General features: G+C 43.5%; 1 protein-coding gene across 2 annotated transcripts in view; it reads right to left on the bottom strand.

Annotated features, from left to right (window-relative positions):
- Positions 1-6,333: 6,333 nt before the first annotated feature.
- PRR5L (proline rich 5 like) overlaps positions 6,334-24,343 on the bottom strand; it is a 42,917-nt gene continuing 24,907 nt past the window's right edge. For both annotated transcript variants that reach the window (XM_041481264.1, XM_041481265.1), the window contains exons 5-9: positions 21,042-21,099; positions 18,064-18,155; positions 14,630-14,770; positions 12,831-12,957; positions 6,334-9,199 (exon numbers count right to left, since the gene is read on the bottom strand). In XM_041481264.1, the coding sequence (XP_041337198.1) occupies positions 8,868-9,199; positions 12,831-12,957; positions 14,630-14,770; positions 18,064-18,155; positions 21,042-21,099 (750 nt within the window). In that variant the 3' untranslated portion in view covers positions 6,334-8,867. The remainder of the gene's footprint in view (positions 9,200-12,830; positions 12,958-14,629; positions 14,771-18,063; positions 18,156-21,041; positions 21,100-24,343) is intronic.

Here is a 24,343-nt window from a genome sequence, read left to right as displayed (position 1 = left end):
ATAAAATGAGACCCCGGAGAAAAAAAAAAAAAAAAAAAAAAAAAAAAAAAAAAGAAAAAGGCAACAACACAAACCTTTCCTTGTCTCACCTGATGTGCAGAGTCCTGACTCCTGCTACAGACCAGTATTAGTAACTTGCTGGTTTTCCCTTCTGTCTTCAGCTGCTCCTCTCTCTGCTTGCTCACACAGCAAGTATCAGGTGAAGGTGTGAAGTCCAGGAGTTTGGCCTGTTAAATCCTACAACAGTATGCTTGAGTTAGCCCTTGTATTCTATTCCGGTATTCCTGCCTGCATGGACTTGTTTCTCTCCAAGATTTAACTTTGTTTCTGTTGCTGCCTTTAATAAAGGAATAGTTTCAGGCAGGTATGACCTTGGCCTTTGCTAACAGAGTGTTAAGGAGCAAAGGCACTGCCAGGGAAAAGTGACACATACAAGTGTTCCTAGTTTCAGTATCACACCCAGGTGTGATAAACTTCACAGTGTGGAGTTTAGACTTGCCTAAGCAAGTGCCTCCAGTGTGATTCACCTTCTAGAAACAACTCCCTGAGCTTGAGTTTCTTCATGCAAAAGTCCTTTATTGGGGCATGTGCCTGTACTCATCCTTCTAGATAAAATACAGGGGCTGAATATTTTGAATTCATCTCAGTGATCTGTACAGTGTGTACTTTTGGATCTTCTGGGAATGGAAGGGATTTAGACTTTATATGGGTAGAAGTATAATTATCCTGAAAGGTAAATCAGTACTGTTGGGAAAAGGGAGGTCAGACCACCAAACACCCAGGACAGTGATAAACTGCCACAGTGGGTTTCTTGGCTGCTTTCAAACAGCAGTGGAAACCAAGGTGTGAATGCAAAGGAGCTGTATTTTAATCTCTGCCTATTTCTGGTTCCTGTATATTCTCAGTCCAGTTGTAATAGTCTCAGATAAATAAAATAATTATAAAGATAACAAACTCAATACAAAAATAAAAAGATATTATATACATAAAGAGACATGTTTTAAATTATTAAATGTAGTACTATATTGATGTATTAAATATATACAAATGTATGCTATAAATATATACAAATGTATGCTATAAATACTAATATGTAGTATTATATTGATGTATTAAATATATACAAATGTATGCTATTTATAGCATACATTTGTATATATTTACATGTATATTTCTATGTATATAGATACATAATATATTTACATGTATATATTTACATGTACATTTCTATGTATATAGATACATAATAACTATATACATAAAGAGACATGTTTTAAATTATTAAATGTAGTACTATATTGATGTATTAAATATATACAAATGTATGCTATAAATAGATCATGTGTAATACATAATAATGTATCTATACAAAGATAAGAAAAACAAATTCTAACGAAAATTTCCCCACTTCAGTCCAACTGTCCCCAGGTTTTTGAGGCAGAACTGTGCATCCAGCACCATCACATGTCCTTACCTAAATGAGAAAGGGTAAAAGGGTGGGTAAGCCTTTCTCCCATGGAACTGTACTTACTCATAGTTCCTTTGAGCTGCATCTCTAATCCTGTGTTCAGTTTTGGACTCCTCACTGCAAAAAAGACTTTCAGGGCTTGGCCCATGGGTTGTGCTCTCCTCCTCCTCCCAAACCCAAATTTTCTGCAGTAACACCAGGTACAACCCGAGCCAGAGGCTCCACAGCACCCAGTGCTCACAGCAGGGACAGAGGGTGAGAAGTGCCACTGTCCCAGGCAGAGCCTGGGGAAGGGAGGGCAGGCTTGGAAGGTAAGAGACAGGGACGAATTCGCTTTCCTAAGACTCTCAAAAGCTCATTGGAGGCTTCCTCAATAAGAGCAATCCCAAACAAGCAAAATAGGAAGAACACATCTGCAAAGTAAATAGTCACTCCCTCAAAGGCCTGGTTCTGCTCCACTGGTCTCTCCACAGACCCTACAAACAGGGGACTGCTGCTGCTGAACGGACCCTCATTCTCTTTCTTATAGAGCTGAGTCTTTGTAAGCATTGCCAAGCCAGAGGAGGAGGGGAGAGAGACTGCTGCTGCCCTCTGAAGGCATCACCTGCTCTGTGAGTCAGTCAGCTCACCGCGACAATTAATCAGGAACAAAAGAAAAGAGATGAGAGAGGTCCAGATCTTGAACAATTTCCTCTCCATGCTGTAAATCCCAGGCAAAGGAGGACAGCTATGTTGATGCAGACAAACAGTGGATTAGATTAAGCATTGGGCAAAGCCAAAGAAATAAGCTTTTGAAAATGGGCTTTTTTGTTTGTTGGCCTGACAAGCATGGCTGTCTTGTTCACACCAGCTCATAGATTTCAATAAGCTAGGAGGAGGCTCATGACAAATGCTCTCAGGTCTCATTTACTGCAGCATTTACTTTGATTTCAAAGAGCAGGACTTTTTTAACAACTACAGGACACTTTGACAGGGGAATGACTAGATGGTGGCAGCTCCTTTTCCCTGATCTTGTTAAGGAAACTTTCCTGTTTTGTTTTTATTTATTTGTATTTATTTATTACTTTCCTGACTCACCATTCAGGAGTCACTCCGGCAGTCACACTCCCACCACTCCAGACTGTCACTGCTGGGAACAAAGCCCCTTCACAGTGGGTGGCTCCAGTAACCCCATGGGTGCCCTTGTTGGGTTGCTGCACACCCCACACTCACAGTCAGAGAAAAGGTTTCCTTACAGCTCAGTTCTGGGTTTCCCACAGCTCAGGGGGTGGGAGTGTGACTGCCAGAGCAGCTCCTGGATGGTCAGACAGGAAAGGTTCCTTACCACAGTGCTGTTGAAGATGAGCCACTGAATTTCACCAGGACTGTGGGTCCAGCAGGCAGCATCTCTGCAGTCTGCTGCAGGGCTCTCAGGGAAGAGGGGTGTTGAACATTTAAGAGCCAGAAGAGGGACTGATGACATTCAGTGACAGGCTGAATGGAGGAGCTCAGAGGAGCTCCATCTGCACTACCAAACACAGCGATGCTCAGCATGTAATCACCATCCACTGCTGTCTTCTGAAAAAAGCAACAGGATGGGGGAAAATCACAAGAAATCCTCTGCATTCACTCAAACTTCTAATGGACAGTGGTTCTGAATCTCTGAGATTCAAAGTTCCAAATGCACATCAGAACTCCCCCCCCATTCCCACAAAACAAAATATATTAGAACAGAGGTTTTTTTTTAGATGTGGTGCATATACCACTTAAGAGGCACTTTTCACACATACTGTCAGTTCTCTCCTGCAGAACAGCTTCTCCCACCCTCCCATCTCTTATATCCAACCACACAGCAAATACACAGTCCATCAGCCTGAGATGTGCCTGAAGAAAGACAGGTTTAGCACTTGTCATAGTGAAGCCATGAGATAGATACACAGGGAACAAGAGTGAACAAGTTTCTACTCTAACAACCATTGATATGTTAGTCAATAAGCCTTTCGTGGGAAGAGGATTAAGAACCCCCAGTGAAAAAGAGGGCTGGCTTACCAGTGATGGGTGTAAATCAGTTTGAGGCCTGCAGGGCAGGTGATTTGTGGCACAGTCTGTGGTTCCTTACTGACATTTAATATAAATAAATTCTGTCATTTTCTAGGCAGTCCTGTTGCAGTACTGACTTGAAGACTGAGCGTCTTGTAACTGGTCTGTCTTTGAGAAGCCCAAGCAATTCTAACAGAACTCACTCTTTCAGGTTTAAAAAAAAACAAAAAAAAGTTTTTTAAAAAGTAAAAAAAAAAAAAAACAAAAAAAAAACCCCAAAGACTCAACAACCACAGAAAAGTCTTGTGTGTGAGCCACTGCAGCTGTCTTCATAAATTTCAAGCTCAGAAAGAATGATTCTCTGACTCCCATCTATTTTCCAATGTAACAGAGGTTGTTAACTGCACGGTCTATAATAATTATGTCACAAGAATTATCAACTAGCTCTTAGCATAAGAGGGAATTAGTTTGAAGCCAAATGAGAGACACTTCAAACAGCAATTCTCTGAATACTCTTGCAAATCACATCTACAGAAAATCTGCTCTGTGCTATGGCAGGAATTTAGGGTAGGTGGGACCCTTCAAGCTATTGTCTTTTTGTTTAAGGAGTTTGCTTTCCTTTTGCTCATTGCAAAGTCTGGTGATCAAACTATAATTAAACCTCTACCTTCTGTTATACCAATCATTCAGGTGAAGATTAATCTAGTCAGCTATTTCCTTTACCTGCATATACCTGTTCTTTACTGCTCTCTCCCAGACAAGTGAGTCACCTACACACGAGCCCATATTTGTGGCCCCAAGATCATGTTGGCCATGCACAGCAAGTTACTGTTGATAATTAATGACAATTTTCAGTTCACTTACTTATGCACTGGAGTTGTCACTTTTTTTCATCCCTTGGTTTGGAGAAATGCACCCAAACTACTCAAACATCTGAGCTGTCACTCCTTGTGGACTTAGGACAGCTTTCACAAGAAGTGCTTGGGGCAGGATTAGCCCCCTGGAAGGGGTGAGCTTACACACAGGAGAGATGTACACTGGCACAACAATGATACAGCACCTGCTCTCCTAGGTGGAAATAACTAACAAGGGTACTCCAGATATCTTCAGATGCAAGTAGTGAATAAACGCAGCCAATTCTTCAGGTGGCAGTTATTTTACAGCATGCCATTTTGAGCACCACATTGATGAGAATGAGCTGTACCTTTGCTGGAAAGTTGCTTTAAAAGTTCTTGCCTCTGTTTTAAAACTTTTGTTTATGTAGCTGAATGCTTGGTGCCCTTACCTGGAGCTGTTGGGATCACAGGGGGAAGAGAAAGCCCTCTCCAAATGTGTGGGCAAGCAAGAATATCCCATTTAACCTATTTTTGTCCTGCCAGATCCTCCTTCCATATTTGAAATATGAACAGGATGACTAATTGCCTCCTCTTTGCTCAGGGAAATACCAAATACCCTGCCCTTCACACTTTTAATTAACGGGAAAATTTGCAGTGACTTTCCTACAGAGAATGTTGACCGTGGGCTGAATTTCCAGCTCAGGTACCCCATGGAAACTCCCTGGGCACTGAGGGGAATCCATGCCAGGGTGGGTCTTGCTTTCTCACCTGCTTTCCTGAGTAGGAAGCAGTGCTGGCTCTGTGCAGACCTGTCCCAAGTGGGGAAGGGGCAGCCAGGGAACACAGCCAGCCTGGCCTCTTTCAGGAGCTCGGACACCCATTTGGTGGCTTTATCTAACACACAACTTTCCTTCAGGGTGACGGAGATGCACTGTGCCAGGTCCAGGAGTCCTGCTGCTGGCATGGGGAAGGAGCCAGGCTGGGAAGAAACAGGGAATCCAGTTAGGAAGGTTTCCTATACTGAGACTACAGCAAAATTAAGAAGTTTGCATAACTAAGCATACCATAAATATCACAATTTGTCTCTCACTAGACCTGCAGGTTCTCCTATCTGGGGGACACAGGCTGCCTCTAAGAGCCAAATATTTTCCATCTGCTGACTCAGTGGCAAGTGTCAAAAGGCCTTCCAGATGAACCCATTGCCATTTGGACCTAAAAAGAAAAGGCAACCCAAACCCTGCAGTGTTCACCCTGCTGCCATCAGTGTCAGCAGCAAGATATACTGCACGTCTTCTGATTGAAAAAAAAAAGAAAAAACCACACCAACTTGCTGTCCACATGGCTAGGACCAGAAACAGCTCTGCTTTCTGGCAATAAAAACATGTGCTTGGCTATGGGGAATATCAGGAAAAAGGCCAGTGGTACTAAGCATAGCCCCATCAATAAGTTTATGATGCATGGACACAGAATAAATCACTTACCTTAAGAAGGAGACAGAGTAAAAAAGGAAGACAGATTCAGTGTGATGAGAAGGGACTCAGTCTAGGTCATTACTGAAGTAGAAGGTAATGGACTTCAGAAGGTGGTGAGAGAAATTCCTTCTTCCCATTCTGACAGCTCCTCCAGGAGGTCTTCTCAAGTTGGTGACCACGAGGGTAGAAAAGACCCACCCTGTGGCCCTGTCACAGCCATGTGACATGGTCAGTAACACAGTGCAACGCCAAACCAGAACCCTGTATCCAAAATGCAAGTGTTTCTCATGCTGCAGCTCTGGCATGGGGACAGTCTTTGCTTCCAGAGGACTGAAAGCCTCCTCAGCAGAGAGCAGCTGCTCAGCACTGCTGCTCAGAGCTGTTCCCAGGGCCCTTCCAGGGCAGCCTCACACTGCCACCATGGAACAGCTTTCCAGCCACCTTCAGGTTCACCCAGCCTGCAAAAGAAAAGCACTTGCAGAGGCTTGTGCAATCTCACATGGCTGTAAAAGTGGTGGTCATGACCATACGCTTGGTGTGGTTTACAGAACAGGTTGTGTTTACTTCAGTTCACAAAGTAAAGCCACCAGCTTTAATTCTCCGTAAAAACAAAACAATGGGGCAAGTGCATGATTCGGATGGCTTGGTGCAAATTTTTGCAAAGTAACAGATACAAAACCAAAATAATTAAAATCATACATATGTGTAAAACAAAAGAAATTCAAGTTAAAACCAGGACTAATTCCTATTAGCCCTAGAGATGATCCAAGAATATGTCCGGAAATAAATATATCGTTCTAGTTTTCACCATAAAAGAGGCTGCTGCTCTGTAATCGAAATGGTTTGGGTATTTACAGAAGGCAAATGGGTTACAGGAGAAACAGAAAGAAAAGCATTCATAAGAGTGAACTGAAATGCTGCAGGGTGACCACTTGCCACACACCTCGGTGTGACTAAGAGAAGACTTTAAATCACAGCAAGGGGCCAAAGAAATTAACTGTGAGCAGGACACCATCATCTGCCCCACGCTGGAGGGACTGTGCCAAGGTGAGTCCAGCATGCTGTGGCTGCCACCACAGAGATTCTGAAGCTCCACCACAATCCATGGCTGCCCTGGGGCACATGGCAGTAAGTTGGCCTGGTCAGTCCAATTTATGAACAAGAGAGCAATTTATCCTACAATCCACCTGAAGGGAATGCTGCCAAAAGGCAAATCTTCCTGGCCTCTGCACGACTGTGGGTGCTCGGAGGAGGAGGAGGAGGCAGCCAGCACAACTGAACCTCTTCTCCTGACATGGAAAGCACAGCTGGTGATCCAAACACTCGGCCTTTCCCCAAGGGCCAAGAGCTCCAGTGACAGGAGGGAAAAGGAGACTCTTCCAAGTACCTGTCTCAACACTGCAAACCACAGCAGACAAAGCAACACCCTCATTTATCAAGGCAGCATGGCTTGTGCTCACAGCTGGTATTTCTGATGCTTTGTTGCCATCCAGCTCTCCTTTTGCTGCATATGCTACTAATGCCAAATCCTGGCAGGTCAGAGCTGTACTCCAGTGAAGCCAATGGAGGAGAAGATGTTTAATGCCCAAGAGAAGCAGGGAAAATTCTGCAATTAATGTCATAGCATTCAAAAAACATCCCAAACCTTCTGCTTCCTTGTCAAGAGACACTTATTTACCAAGTACCACTTGGAGTAGATTCAAGTGTCCATATTTTTAATGGGATTTGACATTTAAGACAGCACTGCAGTTCACCTCTAAGCCTATAATAACACTCGCAAATCTGCTTAGCAAGACATCAGCAGAGTACCCCAGGGACAGCTCAGACTGGCTCTGTCCCCACAGAAGCAGCACTGGAGCACCAGGCGATGCTACAAAGCAGACACTGCGGGCTGCAGTGCCTGACACAGACACCTGCAAACCGGACCCACTCCTAATCTTTACAATAAAAACAAAACCAAAGACTGCAAAGAGCCCTCACTTTATCTTAAAAGCAATACTGCACTGAGTCAGATACCACTGGAGGTCAGGAGCACTTCATGAATACACTGAGCCAGGACTCCTTTCCACACCCTGCTGACTATCCTCGGTCTCATGAAATCCATGAGTGCTAAAAGTACCAGGGTAGGCCCAGGATGAAATACTGATCATCACCTCCCGATCTGGAGTAACGATGGCCCAGTGCTGAGAAGCACCTTTACATCTCCCACACAAGTGCAGCATCTCCTATCCATTTGATTTTCTCTTTCATCATAGCCCTATCAACACTGACATTTTGAGAGCAAATTGATGCCCAGTGCCAGGATGCTCAGTACAGTTGCAGCCAAATTACATACCCCAGCCATCCTTTTCACCCAATTTATACCAGAATCCCCGAGATATGACTGGAACCAAATAAAGTACATATGAAGTACTCAGCTCACACTCCACATATACTCAGTTCTCTTCAGGCCTGGGAAAAAAGTAAGTCTGATCAATTCTGGTTTGGACTTTTCATCCATGCCCATGGGAAGCAAAACGAAGGCTCTCCTCCTCTCACAAGCCACCTCAGCAGATCTTTCTGCAGGATGCAAATGGCTTCATCCCTGAGTTCAACTTTAAAAGAGAAATGAAGTGCTCAGCACTCACTACGAAGCACCAGAAGCAAAAGAACACTGAGCACAGAGGCCTCCACTGCAGGGACAAAGAACAAAGAAGAAGCACAATTGGGAAAGATGGAGAAAAGCAGAAAGAACTCAATTTGTATCATACCAAAGAAAAAGAAGGAAATCTGATGCCAAAAAGTTTATAATAATAGAGAGAGAAAGCTTACAGAAGGCAGACTGTGCTGTTCAACAGCAAAACCTTTGCAGCCCTCAGTGGTCATGTGGGAGCAGCCTGGTACCTCCATCAACAATGATCCCAGGCTGGCAAAAGAACCTATCTAGATAGCATCCTCAGCCATATGAACCCTCGAGCCCATTTCAATGACATGAGCAAAATTCCTATTTTTCTCTTTTTTTCCCAGCAGGGATGACACACCACTTTGTCCAGCTTGGCGCATATAGTTCTCCACTGCTCAGCCAGCCTCCTCCTAGCTGACAGAGGTGCAGTTCAGCTGGGCAGGCTCCTGCCTACTGGCTGCAGGCACGGCTCCCTCGGGGCCGTCGGCGATGCTGGGCTCGCTGGAGCACTGCCTGTGGCCGAAGCAGCTGGGCTGCAGCAGCAGGCATTGGTCAGAAGTGTCCGATTCCTCCGCCACCATTCCCGTGTGCATCATGGAGGCCATGGCCAGGAGCTGGATATCCGAGTGAGCATTGGCCACCGTGTGCCGACGGACGCTCCCACATTTCTCCAGGTAAGCCTCGCCCTCCTGCTCTGTCAGCGGGGTCAGGGCCTTCGGGCAGGATCTGGAGTACCGTCTCTCTGGAAGAGAAAGAGGAAGCAGGAATGGTCAACAGCACGCAAACGGAGCACTGGCCACACTGCTAGGCTGGCCTCGGGGAACAGAGAATTCAGTCTGCAGCTACAGAGTGCCCCACTGCACTACCACTCAAAAACAGTCAGGAGCTCACTAGTTCATACTGCTAGGTGTTGGGAAAGAAGATCTGCCTCTGCCCCAGAGCAGAGAGACCTCCCGTCCTACTGCAGGGGCTGGTGCCTGCGAGAGAAGTGAGCCAAAATGTCACCAGTGCAGCCAAGGGACTCTAGCATCCTGAGAATCTTCTCTTTTATCAAGGGGTGAAGACCAAGTAGAGGTACTCTCACATGCAGGTTCACTAAAATAAGTGACACTACAGTGGCACAAGTCTCTAAAAAACACATTCACTGGGGATTGGAATTGCCATCCCTGTCTCTGAAAAATTCTCAGGAATTCCTGAAAAATTCTCTCAGGAAGTGCCATTAGCTGTTGCCAATGTAAAATTCCTGATGCTTACACTGCACTGTCTCTACATTAGCCTAGGAACAGGCCATTCTGTTGGCATTATTTTTTAAAGATCATTCCAGAAAAAGAACATTTCATTCACGTTGCAACACATCTGGTTTGGAGCCTGGACACAGAAAATACCTAAGAGTGCACAGGAACAGTCCACAACAGCCTGGGGAAAGAAAAGGGGCACAAGGGAAAGGCAGTATTTGTGCTGAGGAGGAAAGTCAGTGACACAGAATGGGTGGGTCTGGGCTGTACAATCTGCTCAGCAAAACATTAAGGAGGAAAATTGCCAGGTCTAAATCATGGTCCCAAGGTGCAGTCCCCAGCACAGTACTATGAAGCACATGTCAATTCTGACACTGAAAGCTTGAATGTAGGAATGCAGGGGTCAGAGTTTTGCCTTGGCTCACTGTAATCCCACCCCAGCAGGTTGAATCAGACACTGTTACTGTTCACCTGCTGGTTTCTACCCCCCTGCAATGCACCATGTGATTTTGGACACCTCCTGTGGGTCTATCCCTGCAGCACCTGATGGAGCCATTCCCTGTGTCTCTTTGTTTCTCACAAACTTCACTGAAATACAGGGTCTCATTTCATAAAGTCAGAAGCCTTTAAACCACATAAAAGGCTTCCAACCAAGACTGCAGAAGGTAAGAGTAACAAAATGCGAAGCAAAGCACTCATCTCTGAAGGTCATAAGAATTTTGGGAGCTTGTATCAGGCAGAAAAGCAGAAAAAAAACTATTTGTTGCAGGGAGGAACAGGTGAGCCACCACTTCATGCTGGTACTGTCTGTAATACATCAATTAAAAATGGTTCATTCACACTTAAGAGTATGCAAAAATAATTTCTGAGACTGGTTACAGCAAATACACTCTTTAGGTTTCATCTGCAGCTCAAGCCACAGCAAGCTGTAGTGTTAAAGGGCATTAGGATATGACTCTTTTGAGAAAAAAAAATAGGTGAAATTAGTCTAAACTTTGAACATGCATTTATTGCTTTACTTTTCCCCCTTTACTTTCTTGGCCACAAAAGAGTCTCTTAAGGGAGTTGTTCTGCATAGCTCAACTAGAAATTTTATTTTTATTTTGGTGCCTTATGACCAGGAATATAAACTGGGAGGAGTTTTTCTGGGACTTTTTTGCAGCAACCTCAGATCAGCAGTGATGTGTGGCTGTTCTATCTTCTCGCCTATCCCCAATATAAACCCTGTTTCTTAGCCAGCTGGATCCCCTTGGCATACTCCATCCTTACCATGCAGGTTATGGCTAATTTACACAGGCAAAGCAAAAGGGTGCTAAGAGAGCAGGTGGGAATGCTGCCATCTTCAGTTCCCCTCTCTGAGGGGTCCTGTCCCTTTCACACCTCTCTGCTTTAAATCAGCTTAAGATACAGCAGCCTTGCAGGCTGAAGCCTTATGTATACTCACAGCTGGGAGCAGACAGCTTCAGCCACATTTCCCAACACTCATTTACCCTGAAGGCTCCAGCCCAGAGGGCAGTCTGGCCTCCAGAGCAGCTCTGTAGAATGCAAGCACACCCAAAGCCCAACAGCACCCTCTCCCAAAAGCTACTACAGGAAACCTACTGGGCTTCATCATCATTACCAGCTGTCCAGTGAGAGAAGAAACCGGTTCTGAGAAAGCAAAAAGGTGACTGAAAGAGGGAGAGGGAAGAGAAAGAAGTCTGATCACAAGTGAAAGTTAAGGAATAGAAGCCACCTCCATAGCAGCACTGTGAAAATACCAAGATTATTTGTAGAAAAGTGCTGGTTTGCAGTCCCTGTCTTGTACTGCAAACACAAATTCCTTCTTTCCGCATGCTCAGCACAGGGTGGAGCAAGGGTAAAAGGCCACTTTGGAAATATACACAAATAAATGAGAGCTAAAATCAAAGTAAGTTCAATTATTTTAAGGCATATGAGCTTTACAAGGCCAGCTTGTGTAGGTTTCCTTTTTATTTTTTTTTTTTTTTAATGGCACAAATGCCTCGTTCAGCTGGCAGAAATCCAGGACGGCTAGAAACTTCAGCACAGGTCAGGCAGCTACCTTTTAAACCATCTCAGCAGCATGCAGCTGTCCATAAACAGCAAAGCAATCACATTTGTCAAAGTCCAACTTTTACTGGGGATTTTGGTCTAGATTGAGCCCTAGGATCAGATCTGCAAATCCATGCTGAACTGTACAACCATGTTCACTTGCACAGAAGATATCTGATTGCCCAGCAACCACAAGAACAAAAATCCTGAGCCACAGTTTTCCTAAAGCAATGCCATGGGTTTATTACAGGCACAGATTGTCTGAGTTCCAGTAAGTTCTTCTACCACAAGCCCATCTTTGCCCATATGCTGCTAAGTGTAGTACAAGACAGATTGTGGGTCTCCAGCTTGCTACAATTTTGCATTGAAGCAAAGGCTAAAGCTAGCAAAAACAGAGGGAGACTGGAACTTTCTTCACTTGTTCTATTTAAATCTTCTTGACTATCAAATCAGTAACACTATGCCCCATTACCTAGCCAATCTCTTCTGGCTGGCCACATGTGTAAGCAGAATCCTGCATCACATGAAGAAGTTTCCCAGAATAAGCATGCTCTTCCTTAAGTGAGGTGCCCATTCTCTCACCTAGACGTGTTTATCCATACTTTAAACACAGAATTTTAATTTGGAGTTTTTTTAAACAGAATCCTCAGATGGAAGGAAGACTTTATGCAAAATTCCTGTCATCCCTCAGAATTAATATGCAACAGTTCTGCTGTTTGCAAAAGCTGATTGATGCAGCAGCTGAAGCAGGCAGCAAAGCACCAGGTACAGTCTCTCACTGTGGTGAAAGCAGTACACCAGGCATGGACAAAGGGGTTTTAAAATCCAGTCCATGTCCGGAGAGACTTTGCGGGGGTTTGTGTGCAGTGATGGGGCACTAATAGTTCACTAGGCCATGGACAAGAAAAAGCCTGTCACAAAAACTTGTATCCAGAAACATTAATCAGGGCCTTTTCAAGGGTGTTTCAGCCATTGTTTTCTGCCTCTCATGGGAGTCATGCACTGTTTCCTTTCCCAGCACAAATGCCTCCCGTTACCCAACCTGAGTACCCCAGTAATAGCTTCAGTACAATGTGCATTTCTTACCAAGCAAGCAGGTGCTACCAGAGGAGCTGTGGTCCTCACACAAACCTAAGAATGGCGATACCACCTGCTTGACCAGTTCTTCCAGCTGTAGGTAGCCCTCAGTAGGGCCAGTAGGCTCATGGACACTCTGAAAATCAAACACAAAAGGTCAACATAACCCTTAAAAGATTTTGGAATAAAGTCTGGGGTCTTTCCAGTCTCTCTGTACTGGAATATCCCAACTGTGTCAGTAAAGCTTTTGGAGCTGATGGAGGTTTGGGTGCCTTTCAGGTCAATTTCCTTGTTCAAGTTACAGCCACACCCTATGGACATTGAGCAGGCAGTTCTTTTTTCTGAGCAAGTGACAGGAAGGTACGAGGTGTGCTCACACTGAGGATGTGCACAGCGTACTGCAGCAATGTAATCATGCCAGGGTAGTTCTACCAGAAAACACCTCTTTGTAGAAAAGCCTTAACACACCTTGGGCAAAGCACTGCTCTTTCCCTAGGCAGGACTGCAGGCAAAGCACCCTCTGTGGTTCAGCTTACAGCTGTGAAGATGGTAGATAACACCAACCAATTTAACAGCAATTTCAGAAACCATTCAGACTTGACTTCCTGCAAAGCCTCAATAAGCTTTTTCCTCACATGTGTTGCTTTGAGGTCCTCTTTGCTCTCAAGATTCTTGTATTAAAAAACATTCAGGGAAATTGAAGTAGCACTTTAGTATCACCTGCTGTTCCAGTCTGGGTCACTGGAACATCAGAACAGTGAGAGCTCATATAGAACTACCAGCTTAGCCACTTTGCAATTTTGGTTGTGCTTCATAAAGTTTAATTCTCAGACACCCGTTATGCTGGAGAAGAAATAAAAGTCACTAGGCTGTGTGGTGTGTTGGAGGGAAGGGATGCCACCCAGAGGGACTTTGAAAGGCATGGGTGTATGGGCCTGTGCAAACCTTGTGATAATCAACAAAGCCAAATGGAAGGTCCTGCACGTGGTTCAGAGGAAGGCTGGATGGAGCTCTGAACAACCTGGTCCAGTGGAAGGTGTCCCTGCCCGTGGCAAGGAGGTTGGAACTAGATGATCTTTAGGATCCCCTCGAACCCAAACCATTCTATGATTCTATCAACTCAAACATGTAAGATGGCATTTTTCAGAACTGTCAGGCTGGGCAATATGAGAAAAAACCAAAACTGGCTATATCTGGCATGCTTGGAAAGTATTCTGTTGAGACCTGGATAAAGAGGATAGTTACCACAGATGCTCTACATCTCTTGGGAGAGGCTTTTGAAAGATGGCCTCTCATTTTGCCTGCAGACAAAAGCTATTTCTGCTCTAATGGGCACTACTCAGCATCCCAGCCAGCCAAGGTGCTGGTGTCAAGCAGCCAGAGCCACAGTCCATCCCAAATTCCATTATCTGATGTGATGGACATTTGCCCTGTCCTTGCAAAGCTGAGAAATCAGGAAAATTAGGACACAAAGAGGCATTCAGACAAGCTAGAAGATGAAAATTTGTGTGAAAAAAAGAGTCCTAACACTGTTCCTAGATGGGGAGGAGAGGTACCAAAAAAAACCCCCAAAACCCAGCTCTTTTAAGGCAACATCTTTACCTGTTCCCAGGAAAGCTCCAAATTCAAATTTCCCAGGGCATCCAAATTCAGCTCACATTTTAACACTGACTACTCCCAAATAAGCACATATCACACCCCCTTCATCACACTCTCTACTCTCTCCACTTTTCCTCCGGTGTTTGTATGATTTCAACGAGGTCTAGATACCCAAGTGAGTCAGAGGAAGAAGAGCAGAGGTTCCCCACCTGTAGAATTAACAGCATCTGGACAATGGAAGCTGGAACCCTTGTCTGGACCAGGGGAAGGATTTCTTCCAACTTCACTTTTAGCAAGACCAAGTCTCTGAAGCCAAGAAGAGCAATCTGACGGATAGTCAACTCCTGACCCTAAAGAAACAAAGAAGGCAAAATCCAAGTGTAGAAAAAGGGATCTGTAAGCATCACACCAACACATGGGCACACAGACAGGAGAGTTTATTCTGCCCATTGCTGCTCTGGCAGAACACCCCCTCGTCATTCATGTTGAGGATTCATGATGCTCTTTAATTTCTTCCCTCTCAGTCTCACAAATTCTGAAGTGGGCATCGCCTCATCGGTGGCACCACTAGGTTTAGAGTGAAGCCAGAAATGGGCCTGTAGTTCACCAAATGACTATGTATGTATTCATAAAACCCACTTGCCATCCAATTTGTTCACAAAAAAGCCCAGGCTGGATGTAGCTTGTGCTTCTGGCACTTGGAGCTGAAAAAGCAGAGAAGGTTTGGTAGGGAACAAAGTTGTTTCAGAATATTTCTTAACTAAACCCACCTCTGACCTATACTGCACCCTCTTTTTGCTCAACATCTGCACTTTAGACCTTGCTGATATGACAAAAATCTACAAGTTAGTCCATTACAGATTTTAGGATTTAGGCTGGAGGAAAGCTAGCAAGACTGCTTGAACCAAACACAATTTTAAAAAGCAACAGCTTTAATATCCTCTGCAAGGCATTCCTATTTTACATCAACAACACAAGTGAGCAGGCTTAACAGATGATATATCTCAGCATTTTTAAACACAGTCTGACTCCATTTGACATTCTGGTGTTACCACCTTCCCCTCTGCTCTGTTTAATATCTGTATGACTTTCTCTTGCCCCACTGCAACTCAGTAGCAGAAATTTTCCTCCCAGCCCTGCCTAGCACTTTCCAGCCTGAAAAATTTGCTTTGTTCTTCTCAGTATGTTAATCTCTGCCCCATGGTCTGCTTGGGAATCATTTTATGATCTCCATAACACACTCATAGCAAATATTTAGCACTCATAACATAGCAAATATTTAGCTAGAATAAATTAACAGCAGGTAATCATTAATTCATAACAGGTTGCATGTCATAATTAACAGCATTATCAATATGTAAATATGAATTAAAACCAATAGTATGGAGGGGAGCTTGGCCATAAAAAAAAAGCAGTTTGCTGTTTCAAACCATAACTGTGTAGGGGAAAAACATGCAGGAAAGACCAGTACCTATCTTGAAACTATATCTCAGCAGCTGCAAACTTTTTATTTTTATTATGCAGTTTAGTCCCATTAACTTCATGCCCCATTTCAAAATGCAAATATGTTTCTGTGCCAAGCAAAACAAGATTTGCTATTCTTTTTTCCACACCAATAGTTACATCAACAGCTGCAACTATACAAAAGCAGTGAGTGACCTGTTTACACAGTTTCCCTCTGTACAGCAATTTAACCAACTTGGCTGCTTAAAGGTCGTATTTCTGCAAGAGCTACGAGCCTTGGGGTTAAACTTAGCTGAGATATGGGGCTGGTGTGAGTTACTACCTTTGGTAACATATGCTCACACATGTGGCTGATTCAGTTTCATTCTGAATAGGTAATTGCTGGGATCACAGAAGAGCACAACTAAAAAATCCTGCTGGTATTTGCAGGAAAGGATAGGGAATCAAGAACAAATTAACTTTCCCATCTACCAGAGCAGTGTACAAAGAACTGCAGTGTGATGGAAGGCACTAGCTGGATGAGCTCTCCTCACATGTTGTGACACACCACATAAGTGGTTACATACAGTTCCCTATTTCTAGGAAAAGCCCAATCTTGTTATTAGGACACTGGCCTGGCATAAGAGCAATTTCTTGCTGCACCAGCAACTCTCTGTGATAGCCTAGAGCAGCTCACTCTGAGTTAAATTCTTGGATGTATTTAGATAGTTTAATCCACACATTAGTGTAGTACTTAGGTGCCTACAAAGCTTTAAATATCCTGTCTGTTTACCTTTCAGTTCCTCATCCAGAAAGTGGCAATACTTCCCAAACTTTACAGCTTTGCTGATATATTTTGAATGACTCAGATATTGCAACAGGACAAATACAGCAAAACAATTACGCTTTCAAAGAATCTCAACATCTCATAGTCATCCTTTTACCACTAAGTTACTTCCAAAAGCTTCATCCACAGTGTTGTAACTTCTGTCCCATTTCTCATCACAGACATTTAATAGCAGGGCAGTACATTTTTCTGGTAAGTGGCAGAATTATTAGCATCAGTGGGTATGACACAGTCAGTTCAACTGCTTCCACAGTACACAGGTAGCTGCAGTGCAGACAAACCCCTGCTTAAATAGGTCACTCCCTCACTGTGAGTTAGCTGCAAAAGGAAAGAAAGGGAGGGTACTATAGTTGCACAGTTTTACCTGCCAAACACCTACCTTCAAGCATCTGCAGCACAGAAAGAACAAAAATAAACACAGTGGAAAGGTTAGTGTCTGTCTTTGCAGAAGTCTTTTCTCTTTTAGGAAATGCCAGCTTTAATAGGATTAGAGGAAAAGGGCAAGCTTTAAGCTTTACCTGCTGCCTTTCAAACAATACAAGGGAAAAATAATTTTAAAAGGCTCTGGAAATAATGTCCTCCAGAAGAGGCAAAAGTCAAGGGGAAGAGGCTAGCATTTGCAAGAACGTCATTCTCCACATGAGGTACATTTTTCTTTTTCTCTGATGGCAGAAAAGTCAAAATAGGCTGGGGAGGTAATTAGACTGCTCATATAGAAACTCTGAGTAAAACTACATTAAAAAATGATACAGCTCAACACTTCTGATGGGATACTCAGCCTTCAAAATACCCAGCGTAAAAGGTTTCACATAAAGTGTTCATTCTTCCTCTATCCATAGATTTACATGTCCCCTTATTGAAGCTTCAAAAACCCAGCTGAGGATTTCCCAAAGGCACAAATGGGATACAAGCCCTTCAAAAGTCATTAGGGTGCGTTAAACACATTTTCTCCTGATCTAGTCTTCAGATTTATACCTCTAAGACAAGCTGTCAGTGTTGTCATCTGCGCCAACAGTCACAGCTATTTAAAAATGAAGGAATGATAAATACAAATATTCCAGAGCTTCAGTCTAGATGAGGTATAGTCCAACAGCTTCAGTGTGCAAACTTAGCTAAGCACAGAGAGTAGACAACTGGAAATAAATTCAGCCCAAAACACCATGCTTGTTCAGTAGATTTTAGCAGTCCTTACAGTTAATACTTGGAGAAACTCTACTTCCTCCAAGAATTAGTTTAGTTTTGACATGTATTTAGCCACTGGCCAAACAGTGCTGCTGGCAGAGAATTACCACTTGCCATTAGCAGGCATGGCAGCTACATTGCTTCACCTGACTGAACTGTAATTAGGATTACCTGGACTGGGTAGAATATTGCCTGGAGTGTAGGAAGAGTCTCTGTAAAATAGTGATCCCAGATCTCAGACAGGACATCAATGCGATCCTCACCTAGGAAAACAGAGACCAGAGCAAGAGCTTTAGTGACAGGGACTCTAAAAGCAAGTTGGATTTTCCAAGTACTCTCTAATTCCCCAAGCAAGAAACTTCATTTCTGCAGTTTCTGCCCAAAACTGGACATCACCCAGCTAAATTTCCCGTTAACAGACAGACACAAGGCTGTGACCACTGTTCATTCTGTGCAAAACATGAGACCAATTCCAACAAAAGAGTGCAGCCCCTCTTCAACCAGAGGCTTTAACTCCACAGCACAGGAATGTGCAATTGCACAGCTCACAGTTAACAAGCTCAACTAGCACGGGAGAGGCCACACAAAACCAGCTCAATCTGAGAACCAGCAGGTCACAGCCAACATCAGCTGATCATCCAGCTGAGTCAGGGAGAGCATTTACAAGAGCTGAGCCCCCTCCAGCACCCACTCAGTACCAAGCAGCAGTCAGGTACCTGTCAGGAATCCCAACAAAGGCACGAATGACAAATGAAGCACTTGTGAAGGTTCCCAAATGAAATCCACTTGTGGCCAACCCTTATATGACTCTAATTCAAACAAACATCCCCAAATGCAACTGGGTACTTAAAACCAAGGCAGACTAAGCTATGAATCTTGGGATTCCCATAACAGGAATACAATCATGATCAAATTATTATAGGTTTGACTTACAGAACTGTACACTCCTCAGCATCTGGGCTCAAATCCTCTAAGTTTTTCAGCTTAAGGTTTGCAATGTTTATTTCAAGTTTTAGAGCGATCCCTGGAAATCTCAGGTGCAAATAGCCTTGGGGTTAAAACCACAAGTTTCTGACAAAAGAATTTTCCAGGATACCTCTCAGGAGCTCAGAAGCGTTCTAGACACAAGGAGCAGTAATGGAAGACAGTCACTCAAGACAGGTTTGAAGCTCATCCTCAAGGTCACTAAAGGCCCTACATGAGGAACTGGAATACATGTAAAATTGCAACTCAAAGGAGCCATATCACTCTGTACTGAAGTGCTTTCCTCATCTACAGACTTCCACACAGACTTTCACTCTACTTGCCCATGGGTTTTCCTGCTTAGGACACAGCCAGAGAGCCAGCAGGACTAGATCCTGCAGACATTTCCCTTTGAGCAGAGAGCCAGCCCACTAGCAACCACAGAAAATTTCAGAGATGCTTCACTGTGTCAGGTATGACTATGTCTTCAAAACTAGAACTGCAGGCAGACAAGAAACTACCCAAAACCCCCACAACAGGTGCCCATTACCACAACAGCCAAGTGCAAGCGAAAAAGACAACAGGAAACAGATTAATTGAATGTTTAAAATTTTCCCTCCTCTGCCTCCTACCCAGGACTACAATGCTTTGCTGTCTGGAGACACAATGAAATGTCAGAGATCACTTCTCCTTTTGAAGGGGAAGCAGGAGTGGTTTGTATCTTCAAGAAATCATAAATCCTGCAGGCATTGAAAGAGATTCTGACAGATTGTATAAAGAAAAATCACGTTAAAGAGGGTGTGATTGAAAAACAGACACAGATGAAACACTGCCATGCCCTGCAGCCACTCTGTCTGGGTGCAGGGGCAGTGTAAGTTTTCCAGGAAGACAGAACTAACCAAGAAGCATGTACAAGAAATCCTCATTGCTGTGACCACAAGATCTGCAACAAGCCCACACATTATAAAAGAAAGGTGCCCATGAGTCATCTCCTGCAGTGATGCCAGCTTGCACAGCAAAGTGGCTCCAAGTGTCACTTCAAGCTAGGGACAGAAAAATGAGGCATGTTTTGCTGTCTGCCTGGGAAACTTCATCTCACCAAACTATCTGAGCATCTGCAAAATACTCTTGGCCAGTTCTCAGCTTATTACAGACTCAAACTCAATTTTCATAATGCTAAAGCAGATCCTGGAATAGTTTTATATGAACACAGAAACCAAAGTCTCTGGTAAGCTGTGCAGCATACATTCTGAAGAGCTGGCAGTTGCAAGGCAGGTACCCACACTTGGAAAATGCAGGAGTCTGCCTTTTTTCCTCCCTCACAGGGCCAATGCTGAAGAAGCATACCCCAAGAAGGAGGCTGGCAACCCCTTAACTCCTCTGGGGCCCAAGTCCTACAGCCTGCCAGCTGGGTGAAGTCACTTGGTGTAGATTGGTGGAGAGGAATCCAGGCCCAGCAATGACGTGAGATTGTAAGCACCTATTGGCATTTAATGACCCACATACAACACACTGGTGATTAGCAAGAGATCTTCCCTGCAGGCTAGAAAACTGGGTCAAACCAAACAGCAGCTTGGTTTTGAATAAAGATGTGCTGGCTTCGCTTGAGCAAACAGTTACTAAATGTGAGTAGCCCTCCACATGTCCAGCACTGAGTGGCCACACCACACTTGCCTTTAGGTTCTGCTGCAGTAGTTTGAACACAACTCCAAGTGTGATCAACTTCTTTCCTGAGGGATTTCATTCTCACACAAAAGACTGGCTTTTTTCTTTAAATTTACACAAAGCTTGATAGTTCAGCTCTCAAAGGCATGACAGAGAAACCAAAATTATGCTTACATCAAGCTGCAAATCACATTGAGAAGTGAAAGGCAGAAGGCAGCTCCAAGCAGTTTTGCAAGAGGATCCATGTCCAGACCAGAACTGCCATGGGCCCAGGTTCAGCTGCCACACGAGACCCACGTTGCTGCTTTTGTGGTGCAGTTATGGCTGGGGGAGCATGGTGGCTCTGGGGCTATTCCAACAGCCCACCCTCCCTTCAGCCTCACAAGGGCTCCTGAGGGGCTGTGTGACACTCCAGGACAGCAACAGACAGGGCTGTACACTTTCCAGACATGCAAATCATCTCATCTGACCAAACATCAAAGCACAACTCCCTTCCAAAACAGGTTTCCTACTATACTTACCTTCACACAGCTTGACCTTCTCCTCCATAAACAGCAAGCCTTTCACAAGGAGTTGGTTCTGCCAAGAGAAAAGAGAGACATGTATTTGCCTTTTATTTATCTATAATGAACATCAAAGAATGCATTTTTGTCAGATACTACCCACTTTGCATGCATTAATCTTAATACTAGTCATGTTGCAGTACCTTCTTCCAGCACTGGTCTCAGTGTGAGTGCTAGACATTCCTTAACCCCCTCTTGTTCAGTTAGACATGAGAATGCAACAGCAGCTGAAACATCTCCCAGAAATGGGAAGGGTCACAGGGAGCGAGTCAAGAAAATAAAATGGTTCTTACCATAATGGTGCACCCACATATGCTATAACTCAGTTGCATGATGGAGGCAATCAAAGAGTCAAATGCTATGAAAATGTCCCACTCTCCTCTTCTTTTTGCACTTGTTCATTGCTTGTCTAACTGCACAGTAGGCCAAGCTCAGCTCCCTAACATCTACTTCTCTATTCCTACCTATTGTCTTTCCATGAGGCCATTCTTTTTGTATTGAGAAGTTGGATCATCTCAGTGCGCAGTGTCAAGCTGCAGAACTGGCAGGACCTGGTCTTTCTAGATAAACTTAACTCTCACAGACCAGACAGATCAAGATATCAATATGCCTGTTTGCATATCAGGACATTCAAATACCTGATTAGTTTTTTGTTCCCACTTCTCCAAATGTAAGAATGGTGCAAAAACAACACCTATCTTTTTGTTCTCCCAACAGCACGAGGTGAATCAGTTATTCTGAAAAGCTTTGAGAATGCTAGAGAAAGGCACTGCAATCACCACATAACACACTATTACAGCATCCTAAAAAAGGTACAGAGATCATACTGATAGAGAAAATGGGCCTTCTGCCGTCTGAAAGGATTCAGTATCAAGGCAGCCCACAACAGTCAGAGATGACTCCCCCACTGTTCAGTTTCTGGTTTTAATGGGAACCAGGTCAAGGCTGCACTTTTGAACCTTCCATGAGCCAAGGAGCAAGGCACATCTCTCTCCACTCCCAGTGGACACTGCTGTTACCTCACAGCCTCCTTGTGAGCTGCCATAGTGCATCCTGCCCTGGTGCTGCTGCTCTGCATTGTAAACCTGCCTCCTGGAACCACACACCAGCCTGGCTCAGCCTCACACAGAGACAGGCATCTGTGGAAGCACCCCAAGCCAAGAGAGCAGCACATCTCTACATCCTCCCTTCAACAAGAAGCTAACACAAAGCTGGGTATAAAAAGGAGAAAACATTGCTCTGTGACATTCTCAGCCTGGGAGATATTTTTCACATGAGCAATGACAACAGGAATTAGCAAGCTGGATGAATATGTTCACACAATGAAAAAAAACTACAACATTTCCAAATGTTAGCAACGAGTGGAAGGTGACTGTTTTATGAAGATCCTCTAGAAGAAATATGGGCTTTGGAGGGAAATATTAAGTTGTTAGGATGTCCATTCAAGTTTTAGATTTGTTCAACAGAAATAAATGACTACACATATCATGCTCTGGACAACAACAGAAAAACTTTCCAGGAAAAACCAACAGCATAAAAAAGGAGGGAGAAAGAAATCTGTAATGAAGAAAACATAAGGGGAAAAAAAGTGAAACCCACTTACACTATAAATATTTTTCTTCTTGAACAATAGATAATGTTGGAGTGATATGGCACTTTAATCCTTCCAAATGCTTTCAGTTCATTAATAAAAGTACTTAATTTCTTTATTTTTCAACCCGTAGCGCAAGGCAATTACTTCGCATATACTGCAGGGGAAATTTACAGTTGGTCTTTAATACTGTATTATTTTAAACTACTTTGTAATATAAAGGTGTGTATATATATATACACACACATATGAGGACGTGATGCTCATTTTCTTGTTTCTCTCAAGAAATATTAATTCTTTCTCTATCTGCTGTAGAACGTTAGATTTCATTTTACATATGTTTCCCACTCTGGATACAATTTGCCAGATACTTTGCCTAAAAGTTAACATAATTGATATTTTTTACTTCCAGGGATTTTTTTTCTTTTGCAGCTATGTCAGCAACCAAAGAACACATTTGTACATGCTAATGGACAGCACAGCTATATCTATTGCAAAATAGATATATTAATCATTACTCCATGGTAACAAATGTATAATGCTCCTATGAATGGATTATAGCAATTCCATGTGCTAAAGAGATTGCATAATCTCACTCTAAAGGTTTCCTTAACAAAGAGATTAGGGCTGTATAGTTACTATAGTTACTGCAGACTTTTCACTTATCCTCTCAGATTTTTCCTTTTCCTGTGGAAGAGACTTTAAAAAAAGCTAAGTAAATCAACCACAATTCATTTCCCTTCTCCCCATCCTAAAAATATTTGGAAATGCTACTTCTCCATCTTTTCTGCAAGAAGTCACAGGCTGAGGAACTGATTCAATCCAAACATTAATCCCTCAGAGCAAGCCAGACAGGCAAATTGTCATTAACAAACCCTGCAGGCTCTGCTGACAAATCAATACAAGCTACTCAATGCAGCTGCAGTGGAGGTCTCTATCAGACCTTGTCTAGATTGCAAGTCTAATTTTGCTGTGCATCCCCAGAAGCACAGAGCTAAGAGGAAAAATAAATCTTCCACCTAAAGCAAGACCAGATAAAGACTCATACCGAGTAAGCTTGAAAGGTACATTTATTTGAGAAAGTTCAGCTGCCACCTTCCATCTCTTTGCAGTTAGAGCAGAACAGGGATGGGAGCTTGGCGGAGCAGGGATTCCCTTCCCTCCTCAAATGAGCTCTTCCTGGTTCCCCAGGGTGTTTTCCTCACCCTGCTGTTGGGACACCACGGGATGCTATGTGCTCATTGTGGGAGGTGCAAACCTGCCTTTACTCTTTGCTACTCTGCTGTGCTGAGCAACAAAGTCCCAACTTCAAAACACATAAGAGCAGTTGAGAAATCTGGAGAGAGATGTTTTGCAGCAGATAGAAGTGACTCTGTGAAATCTCACAGGCTGACCCCTTTTCTCAGAGCAGAAAACCAAAATAGCTGACTCAGATACACCAGTAAGAAGGGCAGCTAAAAGAAAGCTCTTAAGTAAATTTTTAAATGCCCTAAGTTTTTAAAGAAAGGATTTAAAGTGGAAATAATCACTTTTCATTTGTTCCTCAGTAAAGATCCTCTCACAACATGTCTGTGTTTGCTACTCTTTAAAGTAAGTCATACTCAAACCATTGGGAATAAAAAAATTTTTGAAGGCAGTCAGCCACTACCTTATAAAACCCACACACTTT

The sequence above is a fragment of the Pyrgilauda ruficollis genome, unplaced genomic scaffold (genome assembly GCF_017590135.1).
Source record: "Pyrgilauda ruficollis isolate IOZ18807 unplaced genomic scaffold, ASM1759013v1 scaffold55, whole genome shotgun sequence".
NCBI lineage: Eukaryota > Metazoa > Chordata > Aves > Passeriformes > Passeridae > Pyrgilauda > Pyrgilauda ruficollis.
This window is presented reverse-complemented; position numbering and strand designations above follow the sequence as displayed.